At 48.2% G+C, this 20,359-nt stretch overlaps 1 protein-coding gene across 1 annotated transcript in view; it reads left to right on the forward strand.

The window, feature by feature from the left end:
* Positions 1–768: 768 nt before the first annotated feature.
* Positions 769–20,359, forward strand: part of SYNPO2L (synaptopodin 2 like) — a 59,022-nt gene continuing 39,431 nt past the window's right edge. Inside the window, exon 1 of the mRNA XM_039482644.1 lies at positions 769–1,046. Coding sequence (XP_039338578.1) covers positions 942–1,046 — 105 coding nt within the window. The 5' untranslated portion in view covers positions 769–941. The remainder of the gene's footprint in view (positions 1,047–20,359) is intronic.

Below are 20,359 nucleotides of genomic sequence, written 5' to 3' on the forward strand. Positions count from 1 at the left end.
CAGTTAAACAGCCCAAGTCAGCTTGCATTGGCCAGCCGTGGGTGTCATATCCCCACAATGGGGGCTGCGAGGGAAGGTGTCGCAGAGCTATTCTGTCAGTTTCATGCCAATCAAGAACCCCTCCACATCAAGGGTATTCCTCAGGAGCCACGGAGAGAAGAATTAGAACCCGATCTATGTGGATAATTATATATAGTGTAGTCACACCATTTAAGAGCAGGAGTAGTAGGAGTGGCTGGCTGTGGAGGGAATGCACTGGCTGTGGGGAAAGCACAGTAAGAGGAGATCCTGCCAGGGTTCACAGATATAAGGAGAAAGCATTTCTCCAAAAGTGATCACATTCAAATTCCCTGAGCCAAGTGCTACAACTGAGCCTGCTGTGAGGGAGTTTGATCGAGTGTCATATCTCTTCCTGTAACTGTCATTTTAATGACTCCTGAGTGCTGTGTGAACCCAGGAGTTCTTGTGGGAGTGAGAGGTAGAAATATCCATTTTAACTGAAATGCTTAAATGAAATCCCTCCAGCTTTAAGGGGCGTGAGACAAAGCTCTAGAGACGGACAGGAGATGAGCTATTTTCAGCCACACGTCGGTGAGAGATCCATGGTACATGGGGGGGGGGAGAGGGTGAGATTGACGTGACATGTGTGAGGGACAACTCTGGCCCCTTACCAAAAGCAGAATCAAATACCTAATCATAGGCAGCACAGCAGCTGAGAGTGCAGAAGAGCAGGGAGGCTGGGCTCATCGGTCTGAACTCTCCTCTCGTGTGTCTGAGCTTGAGGGAGAAAGTGAGGAGAGGGCTTTTCGGGGGACTCCAGAGGAGGTGGATGCCATTTGTGGAGATGGAAGGGGGAGTCACCACCCCGTAAGAGCTGGGGTTTTGCTTTGAAGAGTGGAAGAGGTTATCAGAGAAGGAAAGAAACCAAAAGTGCTGAAGTCATGGGAGTTGAAGAGGAGGTGCTGGTCACGCTGTCTGGAGGGGCCCCCTGGGGCTTCAGGCTGCAGGGGGGCTCTGAGCAGAAAAGACCTCTTCAAGTGTCAAAGGTAGGACTGGAGGATGTTAACTGTCCAGAGCAAGGCTATGCAGTTGATCCCAGATATGATAGGAGAGTCAGGCATCTTCCACTGTCATTAAGGAATGCTCTATTAACCTAGTGGATCTGAAAGGAGATCTTGGGTGGGACGGTCTGGCAGTGCCCAGGGAAGGGTGAGGGTTCTGAAATGTGTGTTACTGAGCTGGAAATAGACAGGCTACTGGCAGGCGAGGATCTCCTTTCTTCCACTGATGCCCATCACTGCTCCCATCACAAGCACAACCTTGATAATCCAGACACTTTATAATCTGCACAATTCTCCTCACTTGTAAGCAAAGATATAACAGCAGCAACAGTGCAGGAGTGAGAACTCATATTACTGAGGTTTCATGGCTTGTCTAATACATCCAGCGGCATATTATGAAGTGTGAAAATCATTAAAACTATTTGACAGTGGTCAAATGAAAGGAACAAAAGCCATTTTGTGATGCAATGTTCAGGCTTTTTCTTTAGCTATATTTGTCCACTAAATTGAAGAATTCTACCATCACAATGGGTCTCACAGAAATCAGTGCAAATTACTGTGAGTCTCCTGTATTGGCAGAAGATATATAATTGCTTTCTAAGCTGAATGTGAGCAGCAGCTATTGGTTCAGGTTCCAAGAAACTGAGGGGAGGAGAGGGGAGGATAAAACAGGAATCAAGACAAACCTTGAATTGTGTTCTTTCTGATCTGCAGTTCTCTTTTCAAAGTTATCACTGAGGAGTGTTGAAGTATGACAGCTAGAAAAAAAATCCCTCTGCTTTATTAATTCACAACTGCTGCCTTAGCCTTGACCCAAGGATATTGGAGGATGGCAGTGTCACCAGCAGTAAGGGCAGGAAGGTCCTGTAACCAGCCTGTCCCTGTGGAAGAGCATTGGAGAAGGGCATTCTGTAGAAGTTCAGCCAAATGACATAGAATAGCTTAGCTTGGTCCCCAGCTATAGGTCTCTAAAATGGGGAAAGATGATGATCACCAAAGAGAGAACTTCTTCACAAACTCAGTGTGCTGTGGGGAAACAAAGCCAGCACCTGTGGGCCTACCTATCCAGAGGTTCTGTGAGAATAGGATTTTTGGCATCCCCATAAACTATGCAGCTGGGAGTTATTTCTGTTGCCAGTTTTGCACGGCACTTGGGAAGGGGCTATCAATGCATCTGGGCCTGTCACATGCAGTCAGGAAGGGAGCTGTCATTAAAGTCAGGCCTGCCCAGGTTGGATGGTATGGCATTCAGATAGTGCGGTGATGAGTATGGCACAGAAGCATAGATAGTTAGATAGATAGATAGATAGGAAGGAATTGTCAGTGAACTCAGAGCTGACAAAGAAAGGAGCTCTCTGAGAAAGTAGGGTGCCAAGATGAAAATAGAAAAACATTGCATTAGCATACAAGAAATACAATTAGTGTTGTGGCTCACACAGCAGAGACTGTTTGGATGGGGAGGGGAAGGATAAAACAAGAATAAAGGTGAACTTTGAGATGGTGCTATAGATGTTACGGATATGACTGTGCTGTAGATACAGACACTCCCTGGGTTACGCAAACCCGACTTACGAAAATCCGGATTTACGGAAAAAGTTCAGTATGTTCCGTAAGCTTTCTTTTCTTTCTTTTTTTTTTTGCGTAATTGTTGGAGACACATTCCCAACTTACGCAAAATTCGACTTAAGCAAGGCATTCCGGAATGGAATGCTTGCGTAAGTCGGGGAGCTTCTGAACTGGGAAATGTTTGTGCAGATAAAGGGGGAGGACTACAAAAAAGTCCAGTGCTGTGATCATAGAGAATTTCAATGATCAGATACTGATTAGGAAAACCATTGTAGAAACCCTATAGCAGGATGCATACCCATGGAGATAGTACCAGATTGCTTCTGTATACCAGCACACCTTGTAATGAAGTGGCAACCAGGCCAGAGACTAATCTGGGCCTAATAAGTGGAAATGAACCAAGCATGATAAATGAATGGTGGTTACACAGGGACATAGGAATTGCCATACTGGATCAGGCTGATGGTCAGCCCAGTCGCATATCCTGTTTCTTGCGGTGGCCAATGTTGGATGCTTCACAGGAAGGGTTAAAACGGCCGTAGTGCATCTAATTATCTAATAGTGTACTATGGAGAAAAACTATCTCATCTCAGCTGGTGATCAGCTTATGCCCTGAGGTATGAGAATTGATAGTCCTGGTAACTATACCCTAACTATAAACAGCTGATTATTATGAACATCTAGTCCTTTACTTGTCTGATTAAAACCTTACTTAGTTACAGTATACCTCTACCCCGATAGAACGCGACCCGATATAACACGAATTCGGACATAACGCGGTAAAGCAGCGGGGAGCCCCAAGCCCTTTAAAGGGCCACCTGAGCCCCGCTGCTTTACCGCATTATATCCAAATTTGCGTGGAGCCCCAGGCTCTTTTAATCCCAGTAGGGGCTCTGGCAGCTGGGCTTGGGCAGTGATTTAAAGGGCCAGAGGGTCTGGCCGCTGCGAGGAGCCCCAGGACCTTTAAATCCCCACTGGAGCCCTGCTGCCAAAGCTCCGGCGGTGATTTAAAGGGCCCGGGGCTCCCCACAGCAGCTGGAGCACCGGGCCCTTTAAATCACCGCTGGGGAAGCTGATCCAGTACCGGACTGAACTCGATATAACACAGTCTCACCCACAAGGCAGTGAGATTTTTTAGCTCTCGAGGACCGCGTTATATTGGGGTAGAGGTGTATTTGTCTCATTAATATCATGCAGCAGGAGGTTCCACACACTAATTAAACATTGCATAAGTAGGTTTCAGAGTGATAGCCATGTTAGTCAGTATCAGCAAAAAGAACGAGGAATACTTGTATCACCTTAGAGACTAACAAATTTATTTGGGCATAAGCTTTCGTGGACTAAAACTCACTTCATCAAGTGCATGCAGTGGAAAATACAGTAGGAAGATAGATATACATAAAGAACATGAAAAAATGGGTGTTGCCATACTAACTATAATGAGAGTAATTAATTAAGGTGGGCTATTATCAGCAGGAGAAAAAAAATACTTTTGTAGTGATAATCAGGATGACCCATTTGACAAGAAGGTGTGAGTAACAGAAGTGGGAAAAATTAGCATGGGGAAATAGTTTTTACTTTGTGTAATGACCCATCCACTCCCAGTCTTTATTCAAGCCTAATTTAATGGTGTCCAGTTTGCAAATTAATTCCAAGTCTACAGTTTCTCGTTGGAGTCTGGTTTTGAAGTTTTTTTGTTGGAGTATTGTGATTTTGAGGTCTGTAATCGAGTGACCAGGGAGGTTGAAGTGTTCGCCGACTGGTTTTTGAATGTTATAATTCTTGACATCTGATTTGTGTCCATTTATTCTTTTGCGTAGAGAATGTCCAGTTTGGCCAATGTACATGGCAGAGGGACATTGCTGGCACATGATGGCATATATCTCATTGGTAGATGTGCAGGTGAACGAGCCTCTGATAGTGTGGCTGATGTGATTAGGTCCTATGATGGTGTCCCCTGAATAGATATGTGGACAGAATTGGCAATGGGCTTTTTTGCAAGGATAGGTTCCTGGGTTAGTGTTTTTGTTGTGTGGTGTGTGGTTGGCTGGTGAGTATTATCACTTCAAAAGTTTTTTTTCTCCTGCTGATAATAGCCCACCTTAACTGATTACTCTCATTATAGTTAGTATGGCAACACCCATTTTTTCATGTTCTCTGTGTATATATATCTTCCTACTGTATGTTCCACTGCATGCATCCGATGAAGTGGGTTTTAGCCCACGAAAACTTATGTCCAAATAAATTTGTTAGTCTCTAAGATGCCACAAGTATTCCTCGTTCTTATTGCATAAGTAGTATTTCCTTGTAGCCAGTTCCTGTTTAACTTGAGTAGCCTTTTGCTCTTTATAAGGCAAGGTAAATTGGTGTGCCTGGCTGACTTGCACTGCACTGTTCTTTATTTTATATTATAAAAGCACCATTATCATAGTTCCTCTTAATCTTCTCCTGTGTCAAATAAACATCCTAGTTTTTTTAATGTGCTCTGCATATGGAAGCCCTTGATATGTTTAATCACTTTTATTGCTGTTCCCTGGACCTTTTTTATATTTACTGTGGCTTGAGACAAGATGTAGAAAACTGAATGCAGCCTGTACCAGACATGTATTAAATGTCATTAGAATATTTTTCATATTATTCTCTATCCTTTTCCTAATACATCATACAATCTTATCTGTTTTTTTATTGTTTGTTTGTTCTACCATTGCTGCACTTTGACCCAATATTTTTGTTGAGCTGTTCTCGGTGATGCCAAGAACTTTCTTTAAAGCTGCAGCTAATTTAGAACTCATCAGTGGTTACACTGTCATAGACTCATAGAGTCATAGACTTTAAGGTCAGAAGGGACCATCATGATCATCTAGTCTGACCTCCTGCACAATGCAGGCCACAGAATCTCACCCACCCATTTCTGCAACAAACTCCTAACTTATGTCTGAGCCATTGAAGGCCTCAAATCATGGTTTAAAGACTTCAAGGTGCAGAGAATCTTCCAGCAAGTGACCCGTGCCCCATGCTGCAGAAGAAGGTGAAAACCACCCAGGGCTTCTGCCAATCTGCCCTGGAGGAAAATTCCTTCTTGACCCCAAATATGGAGATCAGCTAAACCCTGAGCATGTGGGCAAGACTCACCAGCCAGACACCCAGGAAAGAATTCTCTGTAGTAACTCAGATCCCACCCCATCTAACATCCCATCACAGACCATTGGGCATATTTACCGCTAATAGTCAAAGATCAATTAATTGCCAAAATTAGGCTATCCCATCATACCATCCCCTCCATAAACTTATCAAGCTTAGTCTTGAAGCCAGATATGCCTTTTGCCCCCCACCGCTCCCCTTGGAAGGCTGTTCCAGAACTTCACTCCTCTGATGGTTAGAAACCTTCATCTAATTTCAAGTCTAAACTTCCTGATAGCCAGTTTATATCCATTTGTTCTTGTGTCCACATTGGTACTGAGCTTAAATAATTCCTCTCCCTCCCTGGTATTTATCCCTCTGATATATTTATAGAGAGCAATCGTATCTCCCCTCAGCCGTCTTTTGGTTAGGCTAAACAAGCCGAGCTCTTTGAGTCTCCTTTCATATGACAGGTTTTCCATTCCTTGGATCATCCTAGTAGCCCTTCTCTGTACCTGTTCCAGTTTGAATTCATCCTTCTTAAACATGAGATACCAGAACTGCACACAATATTCCAGATGAGGTCTCACCAGTGCCTTGTATAATGGTATTAACACTTCCTCATCTTTGCTGGAAATACCTCGCCTGATGCCAGGGCCGGCTTTAGGAAGTGCGGGGCCCAATTCGAACAGTTTTGTCAGGGCCCTGGCAGGGATGACTTTAAAAAAAAAAAAACACATGTAAAAAACACTTGGGGCTTGTGCTCACCGGGCAGTGCTCCGAGTCTTCGGCGGCACTTCGGCAGTGGGTCTTTCACTCGCTCCAGGTCTTCAGCAGCACTGAAGGACCCACCTCCAAAGTGCCGCCGAAGACCCAGAGTGAGTGAAGGACCTGCCGACGAAGTGCCATTGAAGACCCGAAGCGCTGCCAGGTGAGTAAAAATTGAAAAGGCGCCTCTAGCCAGGGAAGGGATTCTCACTGGGCGCGGGGCCCTCTTAGGCATGGGGCCCGATTTGGGGGAATTGGTGGAATAGGCCTAAAGCCGGCCCTGCCTGATGCATCCCAAGACCGCATTAGCTTTTTTCACGGCCCTATCACCTTGGTGGCTCATAGTCATCTTGTGATCAACCAATACTCCGAGATCCTTCTCCTCCTTTGTTACTTCCAACTGATGAGTCCCCAGCTTATAACAACATGGTTTTACAAAAGGTAGATCATTCTAAACCAACCTGATCTCCTTCTTTTGTTGTAAACTGTCCTTTCCAACATGTCATCACTGAGTTTGCCTCAACTGAATAAAGAAACAGGTTAAAAATGGGATTTGAAGCTGCTTCTCCATACAGAAACCAAGTCATCTTACAAGGTGAATACATAGCTTGAGTAGGTGTTTTAAACCTCGTGGCTACATGAAGGGCTCAGTTGTGAGCCCCACTCCAGGCAGCACAAAGGGGGAGAGAACAGCTGGATCCTCATGCTGGGCCTAGCTGATGCAGAACTGGCATAGCTGGCTTCTATGCCACCCCATCTTCCACAGCCTCTGTTTAAGGGACATGCTCAGAGTGAGCTGCACTCTGGCAATCAGCTCCTGGGCTGATGTAATTTAAAGCAGCCCTGCTCTAAACTACACCAAGGGGCACACCAGGCTGGTCTCAGGATCAGGGAGATGCACATGGCTTCCTCTACTCAACTGTGCCCAGGATCCAGTGACCCTAGTACTATCAGCAGGTCTGAAGCACCAATATTAAACTGTGGCTGGGCCAGCTTTAGGGTTGACTCGTACCCTAGGTTAACTGGCAGATATGTACGCCTAGCAGCTCACAGCCAAGCACAGAGACACTTAGTAACTATTTTGCTCCACATAGGCAATCAGCTGTAATGTCTGTATGGTAAAGCCATATGTAAGGTAAGGCCCTGGCATGGAGGAAGGGCAGCATCACAACTCTCAGACTTGGCAGGAATGAAGAGCGAGTTAAAGGAAATGTAAGAATTCAATAATGCCTGGGAAACCCACAGTCGAAAAGGGTAAATGGTTTAACATACAGCTGGGAAAGCTGCACCAAAAGTCAATCCAGTAATAAATAAGCTAACGGGGCAACAGATTTTATTAATGAGCTAGACAGGCGGATGCCCTAACACACTGTGGCACAAAAACAATGTTGCTGGCAGCATAGTAGATAGAGGCCAGAAGCTCTGGCCTCTGCATGCCCAATACATCTAGGCTGCACCGTGGAAAGGGCCCAGCTGCCCTTACCAGCTTTCAGAGTGCTCCTGAACTTGTTTTATGGCTTTTCCGTAGTTAGGCAGGTGCTGCGGCCACCACTCAGAAGGTATTTAGGAAGCAGTGGTTGTGGAACTCAGTTCATGGTGTAGCTACAGAAAGCTCAGTCCGCCATTCAGGGTGTGTGGTCGCACAGGTATCTTGAGCATGAGAGAGCTGCAAGCTAGGCACCCAGCAGGAGGGTAACACTGGGTAGGATCAGCCCTACTGCTGACCTTTAGGAACAGAATGGCTTTTCAGGAGACTCCCGGATTAGCTCCCATGCTCCCAGGTGAGGTGAAGAGTTAGGATTGTCAGGCAAGAGTAGAAGGTGAACTGTACACGGAGAACCAGATCCTCAGCTGGTGCAAATCTGCATAACCAATTTACATCAACTGATGGTCTGGCTCTCAATTCCCTGGGCATCACCAGTGTTCAGGATTAAGGGCAAGGAAAGAGCACGCACATGGACACATCGTCTGAAAATGGAATAAAAAGACTAGAGCCATGGCTGGACAAGCATATGCAAAATCAGAGAGAGCTTGTTCCATGCTCTTTGTGTTAGTTTTGCTGTGAAGTCAGGACCAGTTCTTAAATCATATAAATGTGTATTCAGTCTCATGATACAGCTGCTCAGTAACTCCCACTAATTCACCTAGTTAGCACCTCACAATTTGCCCTCAGCGATAATTCCACTTCCAGGTCTCTTTCTCAAACTCTTCCCTTTTAAATCCTTTCCCCCTCTCTGTAGGATCTATGCTGACTGTTACTTAGTTTTTGCCCGCTGTCTAAGAACTGTCCCAGCTTTGTGCTGAAGCTGTCTCAGATGGCTCCATCCTTTATAGCCTGTCCACTCACAGCCAGGCAGATGCTACTATCCCCTTGGAGGCCAGAAGTCCCTTTAGTGGATGGCTGTCAGTGATTACAGTGGAAGCCTCCAAAGGCTGATCTGATTTCCTCCATGCATTCATACCTAATCCTGCCAGCCAAAATGTCATGAGGCACCTGAAGGTTCCTGCCAGCTCTGTATACCAGGAGCCATCCTGAGTACTAGAGATGGATGTTGCCTTTGCCTTACTGCCCGCCAGGGCCGGCTTTAGGAAGTGTGGGGCCCAATTCGAACAGTTTCAACGGAGCCCCGGCAGGGATGAATAAAAAACACACATGTAAAACAACACGTGGGGCTTGTACTCACTGGGTGGTGCTACGAGTCTTTGGCGGCAGGTCTTCATGCACTCCAGGTCTTTGGCGGCACTGAAGGACCCGCCGCTGAAGTGCTGCCGAAGACCCAGAGCAAGCAAAGTGCCGCTGAAGACCCGGAGCGCCGCCAGGTGAGTAAAAATTAAAAAGGCGCCTCTAGCCAGGGAAGGGATTCTCACTGGGCGTGGGGCCCTCTTAGGCGTGGGGCCCGATTTGGGGGAATTGGTGGAATAGGCCTAAAGCCAGCCCTGCCGCCCGCATCTGGTAAAGAGTTTTTGATGGGTTCCTCACCACCACTGCGGACTGCGCTACAGATCCACACAGTGTGTGCTCCAATCAAAGCAACCATGTCCCTTCTCAACAGGTTCTTTATTTAGGTTCTCCAGTTGGGCCAATTGCACTCTGCATTTTGTTAGCCTTATGGTATACACAGGAGGACTGAGCTTTTGCAAGGTGATTTTACTATGCCTGTGTTCATCTTCATATTCTACTAGTATGATTGGTAGAGATGTTTTCTTCTCAGCCCTCATTGTCTCTCAGACTAAAAGTATTGTGGTGGTAAACTGTGATCCAATCTGCTGTCTGCACTGCTGGTGGATGCCAGCTCAAAGCAATTTTGTTTGCAAGGATTTTTATTTTAAGCTTGCATTTACCTGTTTGCTGCAGAATGCTTTTACTATGTGGCACCAGCACTTAGTGCCATATCTGCAGACTAGTTTTTCCTCTCATTGTTGTTCCTGGTCTTATATTAAAAACTGGGGCAGCAAGCTAGTAGTTCTCATGGCATTTCTGGGAAGTGCAGGTTTTGTCTGGGTCCCTGGGCTGGCTTTGGGCACACAGGCATGATTTTACTGTGTTTGGTGTAATCCACCCTGTGCTCTTCTGGCTTTCCCTGCACTGCACCAGCCTGTGCTATTTATAACATGTTGTGTTAATTTAGTGCTGGCAAAACATAACATATTGACAGCTCTGGAGACTGAGGTTACCAGTTTATCCCCAGAATACGTGTGGCATGTGGCAATGTGATGTCCCTCACAATGCTTTATCACCATGCCCCCAGAGGAATCACCCAGAGAGTAATTCAAGCTTAATGACCATTCCAGCTTTGGCCCCTCTGCTACCAGCAAGAAGAATCATAAGTGACAATTGTGGTGCCTGTTTCTGCAGTCCTCAGGCCCTTGGCTGAAACCACCAGACACTTTCCATGTAGGTCACCAATTAAAGGCCAACATCTTTTGGCCCCTCTTGTCATGGGCCTTGTTACTCCAGTTTTACACCACAGTAACTCCAATGCGTTCAGTGCAGTTATGCTGCCATAAAAACTGTAGTAACACAAGGAGCAATCAGGCCCCCAAGCTGCATTCCAACCACCAACTGACAGGTGAAAGGCTGTTATATGAAACTGCTACCAATCCCTCTAGCCATCGAGTTCCTCCAGCTTTCGTCTTCCTGCTGTAAATGTGGCACTGACTCAGAGTGGTCCTGTTTCCCACACTTCTTGCCCATAGGTTGGGCCTTTCCCCCACCCCTTCTCATGGCATTCTAGATCTCTCATATTCCTGTGCTCACTTTGCTCTGTCCATCTCAGGTTCAAGTTTCCCTCACCCTCTCTTTCCACAGCAGCAAAGTCTCGCTCCCTATGAAGAGGCATTTGTCTGGGGCTGGATCTGCTTCTCTGAGCAATAGTCCTCTGAGGGCTTGATCCTGCCTCCACTGATGTCAATTGGGAGCAGAATCTGGCCTGCAAGTGAATCTTGGGGATGCCACACATGATTTGGTTTCTGCTCAATGAATCGTTTGTATCCCAAAAGCTGGGGCTCACAGCTTGCTGACATATGCATCTGACTCCAGCCTTCATATAAAAACCTGATATCTTGCTGCTTCATTCTGTTTCAGGTCAAGTAGTTATCTAATGTCTTCAGTAGCTATTCTAGTGTAATTGGCATTATTGCTTGGCAACGTTGCTATATCTCACTCAGTTCTCATCTTCTCTCCCCAGTGAAGTAATCAAAAACCTTTATCTTCATAGCTTTCTCTCGATCCTCTGTGGTCAACTCTGTGTACAGATCTGTTTCCAGCCTTGAGCTGAGCTTTTGTCTTAGAAGACTGGAGTTTCTGGTAATCTCAGCCATCCATGCTGTCTGCTCAGAGTGGTCTATGTCTGCTGCTTTCTGTCTGAATGGACTGTCAGATTAAATAAAAATAATGGAACTGATTCTCCTACAGTGATGCCAACCAGTAGAAATCAGGTGTATGTGAGATCAAAGTCAGGTTCTGTATATCACAAAAATTCCCTTGCCCATGTCGCTAATAAGGCCTTCCATTACTGACATGGAAATAACTTCACAAACATAGTTCACTTTTCACCACTGATGCTCCTTGTTTTATTTTTTGCTACCCCTCATCTTGGCTACTGAAAGCAGGCTGATAAGTTTCACTCCCTGGTTCGCCTGCTCTAACACAACCCTATTTGTGTTTCCAGTGCTGTAGGGGAATACGTCAATTTAAACCAATTGTATGTTCACTGAAATTTAACACAACCACCTTGTGGCAGGACCCACTCACTCCTGCCTCTGCTCAAGTCCACAAACTGCTTAGAGACCCTTGTGCTGGTAAAATATCTGGTGCAGTTTATTTACAATGTTGGTTCCCATCACCTTTGTACAATATACAGCTATATTCCTACAGTCTTAGGCAGCCCTCAGCATAGGGTGACCAAATGGCAACTGTGAAAAAATAGGACAGGGGGTGGGGGGAAATAGGCGCCTATATAAAAAAAAGTCCCCAAAAATGGAACTGTCCCTTTAAAAATGGGACATCTGGTCACCCTACCCCACCAGGTCCTGAGGTTGTCAGGTGCCCAGTTTTCGACCAGAAAGTGTCCAGATCTACTGACGACACCACAGGTGCCGGCTTGCTCTTTTTCCTGGGACTGCTCAACCCCTGCCCCAGGTTCCACCCACACTCCACTCCTTCCCCCAATCCCCACCACACTCCATCCTCCCCGCTTTTGCTCTGCCCCTTCCCGCTCAGTTCTGCCCCCTCCCACAAGCGCGCCTCATCCTCACTCCTCCCTCTCCCCCCCCCCCCAGCGCCTCCTGCACACCATGGAACAGCTGATTATGGCAGGCAGAAGGGCTGGGAGGAGTTGATTGGCGGGGCCACCTGCAGGCAGGAGGTGCTGGGTGGGAGGTAGGAAACTGGCTACTGGTGGGTGCTAAGCACCTGCTAATTTTTTTCTGTCAGTGCTCCAGTCCTGGAGCACCCATGGAGTCAATGCCTACGCCAGACACCCAAAGTCCAGTTAACACGGGCCAGGGGTAGGCGCCAGGTTATGAACCACACCAGCCTCTACTCAGCCAGGGCTGCCTCCTACCTGTGTTGGGCAGCTGCAGCTCCCAGCCCGGCTCCACAGGTGAGTCCCTTCCAACCCAGGCGTGGGCGGGGGTAGGGGGGGAAAGTGGCAAGCGATGGGGACCAGGGTGAAGAGAAGCAAATGGGGTCGGGGCCTTGGGAAAGAGGCAAGGCGTGGTGGAGCCTTGGAGGCAGAGGCAGGGCAGGGCCTCGGAAGGCAGGGCGGGGCCAGGTAGATTCTGGCACTCCTGCTGGAGTAGGGTGACCATACATCCAGTTTTGGCTGTGATAGTTCCTTTTTTAAGCCCTGTCCCGATTTTTTTTTTGGCAAAAGTGGGCATTTGTCCTATTTTTTCTTGCTAACTTGGTCAGTTGGTAAGAGCAATCGGGAAAAATGCCCACTTTTGTCAAAAAAGTGGGGTGTGGAGGAACATGCGGGGGGATGGGGAACAGTGATGCCAGCCTCATGCAGGAGGCAGGCAGGGCTCGAGCGAGCAGCAACACCAGCCCTGTGCGAGGAAAGGGGGGCAGGGTTCAGGTGTGTGGCTTGGGCCAGGAAAGGAGCTCGGGCAAGTGGCTCAGGCCAGCCTTGCCCGGGGGTGGGGGGGGGGGGAGGCCACAGGCTAGCCCTACACAGTGTCCCATTTTCCCTTTGAGAAATATGGTCCTCCTATGCTGGAGTATCCAGTTTTTAAATATTACAAAGTTGACAACCCTACTTTCTCCCTTTTACTGCCTGCTTCCCTCCTCTTACTGCCTTCCTGTGCTTTTTTGCTCTGCCTAATGGCTTAATTAGCTTTCCAGCTCTCCTCCACCCACTGCTTAGGCACACCTCTTTTTAACCCGGGCTGTGCAGTGTTGGATTGGAGCTGGCTCAGCAGCTGTTGCCCAGGTGCTGTCACACACCTGAAAAGGTTTCACGTTATAGCCAGTTCCATAAATCAGCTTCTCCCCTTCAACTGTAAAACTTTCACTATTAAAATGAAATACAAAGCTAAATAAATAAAACATTAAGATTGTTGGACAGCATCCTTTGTCCAGCACTGCGCAGAGTTCATTACATGTAAAACACATAGGTATGTGCCCAACACAGTGCCTGCCAGCTGACTGGTCACTAGAGACAAGTATTAGCTCAGTCTCTAGAGACCACGCTATGCATACACCACTGGGCAAATGTTCAGGGGCTGTATAGGATGCATTTTGCAAGCCAGGATTGACTGTTGTCCTCCAGCCCTCCACTGTGTGGCAAGGGAAGCAAGACGGAAGACCAGCCTGGGTCTCCCCATATCTCCTGCTTCACTCCAGTTACTGGTGGCTGCTGGAGAGACTGGCAGGGGTTTAGAGAAGATAACCCCCCACCCCCATTCCACATTGAGTCCCACATATGAGAGTAAGCAGTTACTGCAGGAACTGCCCTTTGGTAGGAGAAGCCATAACCTTTACTCCTGAAAGGCACTGCAAACTGCTTGTGATTGTTCACAGCACAATCCCTTTTCTAAGGGAGCTTGGGTGAAAGGCTTCGAGAATGGCCCTTGGCCGGGATCAGACTAGACATGAAGCTGCTGTGTTTTAATCAGGACATCTCCATTATTAGTGCTCCAGCTTGTGTCACCCCACACATACCGCTATCTAAATATAGTTCACACTGAAGGACAGATGCTGCCAATCTACATCTGACTCCCTCCTACCCCCCACTTGCATTCTGTTCCCAAAGCTCTGCCGAAATCCCCAGAGACACATCCAGCAGTCACTTGGTCCTTTCATCTCCCTGGGGCTGTAACAGGAAGATTTTCTTGACTCTCCTCCCTGCCCTACCTCCATGCTCTCTCCTTCTGCTCAATCCCTTCTCCTCTCCTGTCTTCCTCACTTGCTGCCTTCACCTATTTTTCTTTCTTCCCTTCCTTAGAATCATAGAATATTAGGGTTGGAAGGGACCTCAGGAGGTCATCTAGTCCAACCCCCTGCTCAAAGCAGGACCAATCCCCAGATTTTTACCCCCAGTTCCCCAATGGTCCCCTCAAGGATTGAACTCACAACCCTGGGTTTAGCAGGCTAATACTCAAACCACTGAGCTAACCCCCTATGTAGGCATGTGTGTCATCCCACAGAAGCAAATGAGTTGATAGCAGCCTTCAAGTACCTGAAGGGGGGTTCCAAAGAGGATGGAGCTCGGCTGCTCTCAGTGGTGGCAGATGAGAGAACAAGGAGTAATGGTCTCAAGTTGCAGTGGGGGAGGTCTAGGTTGGATATTAGGAAACACTATTTCACTAGGAGGGTGGTGAAGCACTGGAATAGGTTACCTAGGGAGGTGGTGGAATCTCCATCCTTAAGGGTTTTTAAGGCCCGGATTGACAAAGCCCTGGCTGGGATGATTTAGTTGGTGTTGGTCCTGCTTTGAGCAAGGGATTGGACTAGATGACCTTCTGAAGTCTCTTCCAGCCCTAATATTCTATGATTTCTATGAAATGGAGACTGAGAGGAATGAAAAACCACTCCCCTCTGGGTACCTCCAGGTGTCCTCTTGTTTTGGAATCTCCTCACTGTGGTAGCTGCTGGTACCAGAGGGGGCTGAATTAGCTCTTTGGAGGGTGATCCCAGTTCTAACAAAAATGTGAGGTGAATAGGGCAGGGAGAACAGCAGGCCAGGAAGATACATGATGCTCACAGAACTGGCGGGAGGGGAAGATTCTTTGGGGTTTGTTTTTCTCCAAAAGGAGGAACCATGGTGCCAAGCATAGTGGCACCTCAGAGAAGCACCCACACCAAAGGTCCTCAGCATTGAGGCCACCATCCTGGGCCCCCTCCTCAGAGCTCACCAAAGCAGCTTCTGAAATTGACAAGAAAGGTGTTGCAAGGGGCTCACACCCCACAATGCCAGTGCAGGGTGCAGAGAGGTTCCCTCAGGTTCCTTTTAAATTCCACTTTTCATCTAATTTTCCATCTCATTGGTACAGCTGCTGTCCAACACCTTTCTCCCCTAGCCAGGACCATAGGCAAACACTCCTTCCAGTTACTGGTGTTGCGGTTCCCGGCTGGCCAGCAGGGAGTGTTATTTTGACAAGGTGAGTAGGTCCTGTAGCCGGCATGGCAGCCTGTGCAGCATGCCTGGGCTGTGATGTCTACTGACCTCCCACTGAGCAAGGTGAGCAGGCTGTGACTTAGCCAGTCTGTGGTCAACATGTTTGTGCCATTCCCCGTCCAGAGATGGATGTCACTGGCATAGTGCACCACACTGGCATGGCTGCCAAATAGCCCCATCCTTTCTGCAGGATGTGCATATTTCCTCCTCTCCCCATAATAGCCTCTGCTGTCTTCAGCCCTGGGCTGCGCTCACACAGAACTCCCAGCAGAATCCAGCTGCTCTGTGAATACACTGTTCCTAGCTCTGCTCCGAGAGGGGATTGATACACCCATGTGCAGCTGGATCCAGGAGCACTGACAGCTGGGAAGCCTTTCATCCTATTTTTAGGCTCTATATTTCTCCACCTGTAATGAGAATTGGCTTCTTTTTCCAAGGAGAAGGGAGGATGGGAAGGAGCTGGAGCCCCCTTGCTGGCCTACACGGGCTAGCACTGAAATACCTGTCTCTTCTGTTTTTCTGTGCACGCCTGTGCACAGCCCAGGCCATAGTCTCCAGGATCCTGTGCTGGTGGCTGAGTGGAAAGTCCCTCCCAAACACAGCTAAAGTCTGTTATTGAATCATGCCCCTCAGCCTGCTCCTTGCAGATCTCGCTGTCCATACTGCTTCCCCCAAGTCCAAACCTAACTAAAATGAGAGCATGAAATGCACCCAAATCCACACTCACCCCGCCTGGGTGTGCATCCAGCATCCATGCTCACCCACCCTGGCCAGCACATGGATACTCCAGTGAGGGAGGGCCCTGTAGGACCCTAAATAGGCTGACAGATCAATTCATTGGTTCTGCCTGTCTCCACCCCATCCCCACATCCAACTGGCACAAACTCGCATGTAGGAGAACAATGGGATGGAAAGAGCAACCTCTTTGATACTGCTGACAGAGCTTACCCCATGCGCTCTCTCCAACATCAGAAACAACACAGTCTGAGGGCTAGTGCCCACTTGGTGCCGATAGGGTGACCAGATGTCCCGATTTTATAGGGACAGACCCCGATTCTTGGGTCTTTTTCTTATATAGGCTCCTATTACCCCCCACTGCCTACCCTGATTTTTCACATTTGCTGTCTGGTCACCCTAGGTGCCAAGCATGGAGCCTCTTGGTCCTCGAGCAATGGGTGGCATTTCTCGAAATGCCCATGGGACTTCCTTGCATCTGTGTCCTGTCTCTGATGTATCTTGTGTCTCAGCTGGGAGATGTGGAGTTTTTTTATTGTCTCTCTGTCTGGCTAACAGCTGCCCGGGAGCAGGAGAGGGCGGGGGTGGGGCTCTGATAAGAGCAGAGGAGTTGTTCTTTCTCCAGGCAGGGTTTATTATGGGCCCTCCCATTCTCATTCCAGGCTGCGGAGGAGAAGGAGGTGAACAGCCAGGGTTAGGAGAGATTGGAGGCTGAACTGATGGATGTGTCAGCTTGGATGAGCCAGCCCGTAGTTTAAGCCTGCAGGCAAAGCACAGGGCTGAGACTCTGAGGCTGTGGCAAGATAAAGACAAACAACTCACAGCACAAACCATCTTCTCACTCCCAGGCTGGGGTGGATGCAGCCTCCCAACTGAATGGGTCCCTGTGGTCGAGGGGGGCACAGACCACTCACAGCAGCACCCTCCACGCCAACACCGCAGCCTGAATCCCGGCCCGGTGTGGAGGGGAGGTCCTGGTGGTGTTGGAGAGCTGCTCAGCACTCCCCGCACCGCAGTGACTCCCATCCTGTGGGGCTGGGCCCAGCTCCCCGCTCTGGCCATTGCGACCTGGAACATGAACCTCAGGTCTGGTGCTCTTGGTTCATGATTTCCATGGTGCAGCTAAAGCCAGGAACCCACGCTAAAGCTGCTGCCCCTCTGATGGGACAGCTGGGGGGGTGGGTGCTGCTGCTGTGGGTGGTCAGTGCCCCCCTCGACTACAGGCCCACTCCAACTCTGACTGGCAGATGGGAGTCCTTGAAATGCACCTACCAGAGCTGCAGATGGTCTAAGTGTGCATATCAGCCAGTCCCCAAGCCCTCCAGTGGAACCCCCTTCTCTGGGCCCCTACAACTGCCTCCTCCCCAAATGGGAACTCAGCACCTTGTGCAACCCCCTCACATTTCTTAAGGAGTGTGGCTACTGCTAATCTTAGGGAGTCTGGCTGATGAGCAGTGACACACTAGGAGAGGTGGGAGAATGCATCTTTTCAGTGGAGATGGGGGTGACATTAAATGTCCCAGGCCTGTGGCTCACTGTGGGGTTCCCCCCCACCACAAAGGTGCACTAGATCTGATATAAAATGCTCTGCATGGACTTTGTTTCTCGCTCCCCACTACTGCAGGGCCCGGAGAAATCCATGGGAAACATTTGCAAATTCCACCATTGGCTGTTAGGTTAAAAATCACTGGCCTGAGTCCCCACTGCCCTGCATCTTGTTTTATCATTCACACCTGTGCTAAGGGCGTGCAACATGGCCAGTGCTATCAGACCAGAATTCTCCTCTCACGCCTACCGGTAATAGTTGTTTGGACCATCTTGGCACAGCAGTGTATGTAGGGCCGCTTTCCACTGCCACTGTGGTGAACATGGGCCCTAGTGTAAATGAGAATCAGTTCCTTTATGTTTCTAACTTTGGGGCCAAACTACCTGGCAGTTTCCATTTAACCGTTCATCCCTGCTTTTAAAGAATGGGCCGCTTTTACAGTCTACAATGCAAGTGAAGCTTCATAGTGTTAAATGAAGAGGTGATAATCCAAATAATGCAACATCAAGTGGCACAGGGAAAGCATGTGCTCAATGATCAGGACTCTTACTTCCACTCCCCAGAGCTGGCTGTGTCAAAGGCTTGTACTCAGCATCTGGAGTAAGGTGTAGCGCTTGTGTCTGCCCAGCACCACTTGCCAGATGGCATGTAGAGCGACTTATAGCCTCTCGCTCATCCTCTTGGCTGAGGGGCGGTGACACATAGTCACAAGCCCCTGTGACTTTATAACTGACACTGCCCACTAATCCACAAGCAACATGCTGCCTAGTAACAGTTATAGCGTTGGAGAAGGCTTGCTAGAGGTAGGAGTGACACAGGAAGGAACGCCGTCGCCACCACAGCCACAGGAGAAACCTTTCACTCTGTGGCACAGCAGCCCCCAAGGGAAGGAAGCTTCTGGGCGAAATTCAGCAGTGATGTAAAAGAGATGGTAAACTATCCACTGGGTGTAAGAGAGCCTTAGGCAGCCAGATTCATCCCTGCTGTCATTCTGCTGCAGCCAAGGGACTAGACACCAGCCTCAGTTACATCAGTGTAAATCCAGAGTAGCTCCAATGCCTGCCAAGCGGTTATTCCAGATTTACATTAGCATAACAAGGCAGCATCTGGCCCAAGGCAGGTCTCAGTGGATGTAAGTGATAAAGTAACTAACCAGCCCAGGTGTGGCCCTCAGGGCCCAACACTAGGTGGGGTTGAAGCCTTCCCCTGGAAGCACTTTGCTTCTCACAATGTGGGCCCTCCGTGACTTGCACAACGGGTGTAAGTTACATGCTTAGGAGGCAGAAGCTGGGGCATGGAGCAGGAAATGCAGCCAGCAGGAGCACAGGAGACCATGCTCCATTCTACTTTAATTCATGCCTGCACCAGCCCCAACACTGCTGGGAGCAATTCAAACCTGGCAGAAGCAGGAGCAGCTCCCACTGATTTCAATGAGTGCGATGTCTCCTTGCCCCAGGGACTGTGTTTGGTCCCACAGAATGCTAGATGGCTGGGAGCTGCACTCATTTTGCATAACCACTGAATGCCATCTCAGCGCAGGTGACACCTGCTAGCAACACCTGCTTGCTAATCAGCTGGCTCCTAGGGCATAGTTCTCTTCTCTCAGTGTTTGGCTGCAGGGGAGTTACTCCTGAGTGACTCACGCTAGTGAAAAGGAAGTGAAAAACAGGCCCTCAATGTGTAACTTATCCCACCATGGTATCACCACTATGTTTGGTCCTACCACATGGACATTTCCTTTGGGGCATGTGGCACAGTGGCGTAATAGGCAGAGAACAGGGTGTCTTATGGTGCAGAGATTTCAGGGACACTTCTGTGAGACTCTCTGCCACCCAAGCATCATGACACAGGCATCCCTGGCTAGGAATGGAGCTCTCCGAAGATATTGTGACCCACCGTGCAATCCATGCTAATAACTATTCAATGCTCTGTGCCTGTCCTGTCTGCATTACAAGTGCCCCTCGCAGGGGTTCTCACAAGAAATTTTTTGGTGGCCTCAGAGTGGCCTATTTTTCCTAAAATACTTAATTAACGTTAGGAAAAACAAATAAATATGCACATATACATGTCCAAATCATTGTAATTTATTTATGTAGGGTTTTTTTTGCAGACTCAGTAATAAAAATAAAATACAGTTGTCGCTATTCTTTACTGAACCTAAACAGAATAGAAACAAAATAAGATGCTTTGCACATTCTTGTCTAGTTTGTTGTTGTTTCTTTTACTTTTTTGGCTGCTTTTGTTTTTAGATTTGCTAGCTAATATGGCTGCTGCTGTGAAAACTAATATATGTATATTTGTATGTATCACTTTTCACAGCAGACTTACTAACTAGCTGGGAGACAGTGAAAAGTGATATTAACAAGCATACAAATATCGCTTTTCACAGCAGACTTACACAGCCCCAGAAAGCCATGGATGGAGAGGTAGGTAGGGAGGCA

The sequence above is a fragment of the Mauremys reevesii genome, linkage group 7, assembly GCF_016161935.1.
Source record: "Mauremys reevesii isolate NIE-2019 linkage group 7, ASM1616193v1, whole genome shotgun sequence".
Classification (NCBI taxonomy): Eukaryota; Metazoa; Chordata; order Testudines; family Geoemydidae; genus Mauremys; species Mauremys reevesii.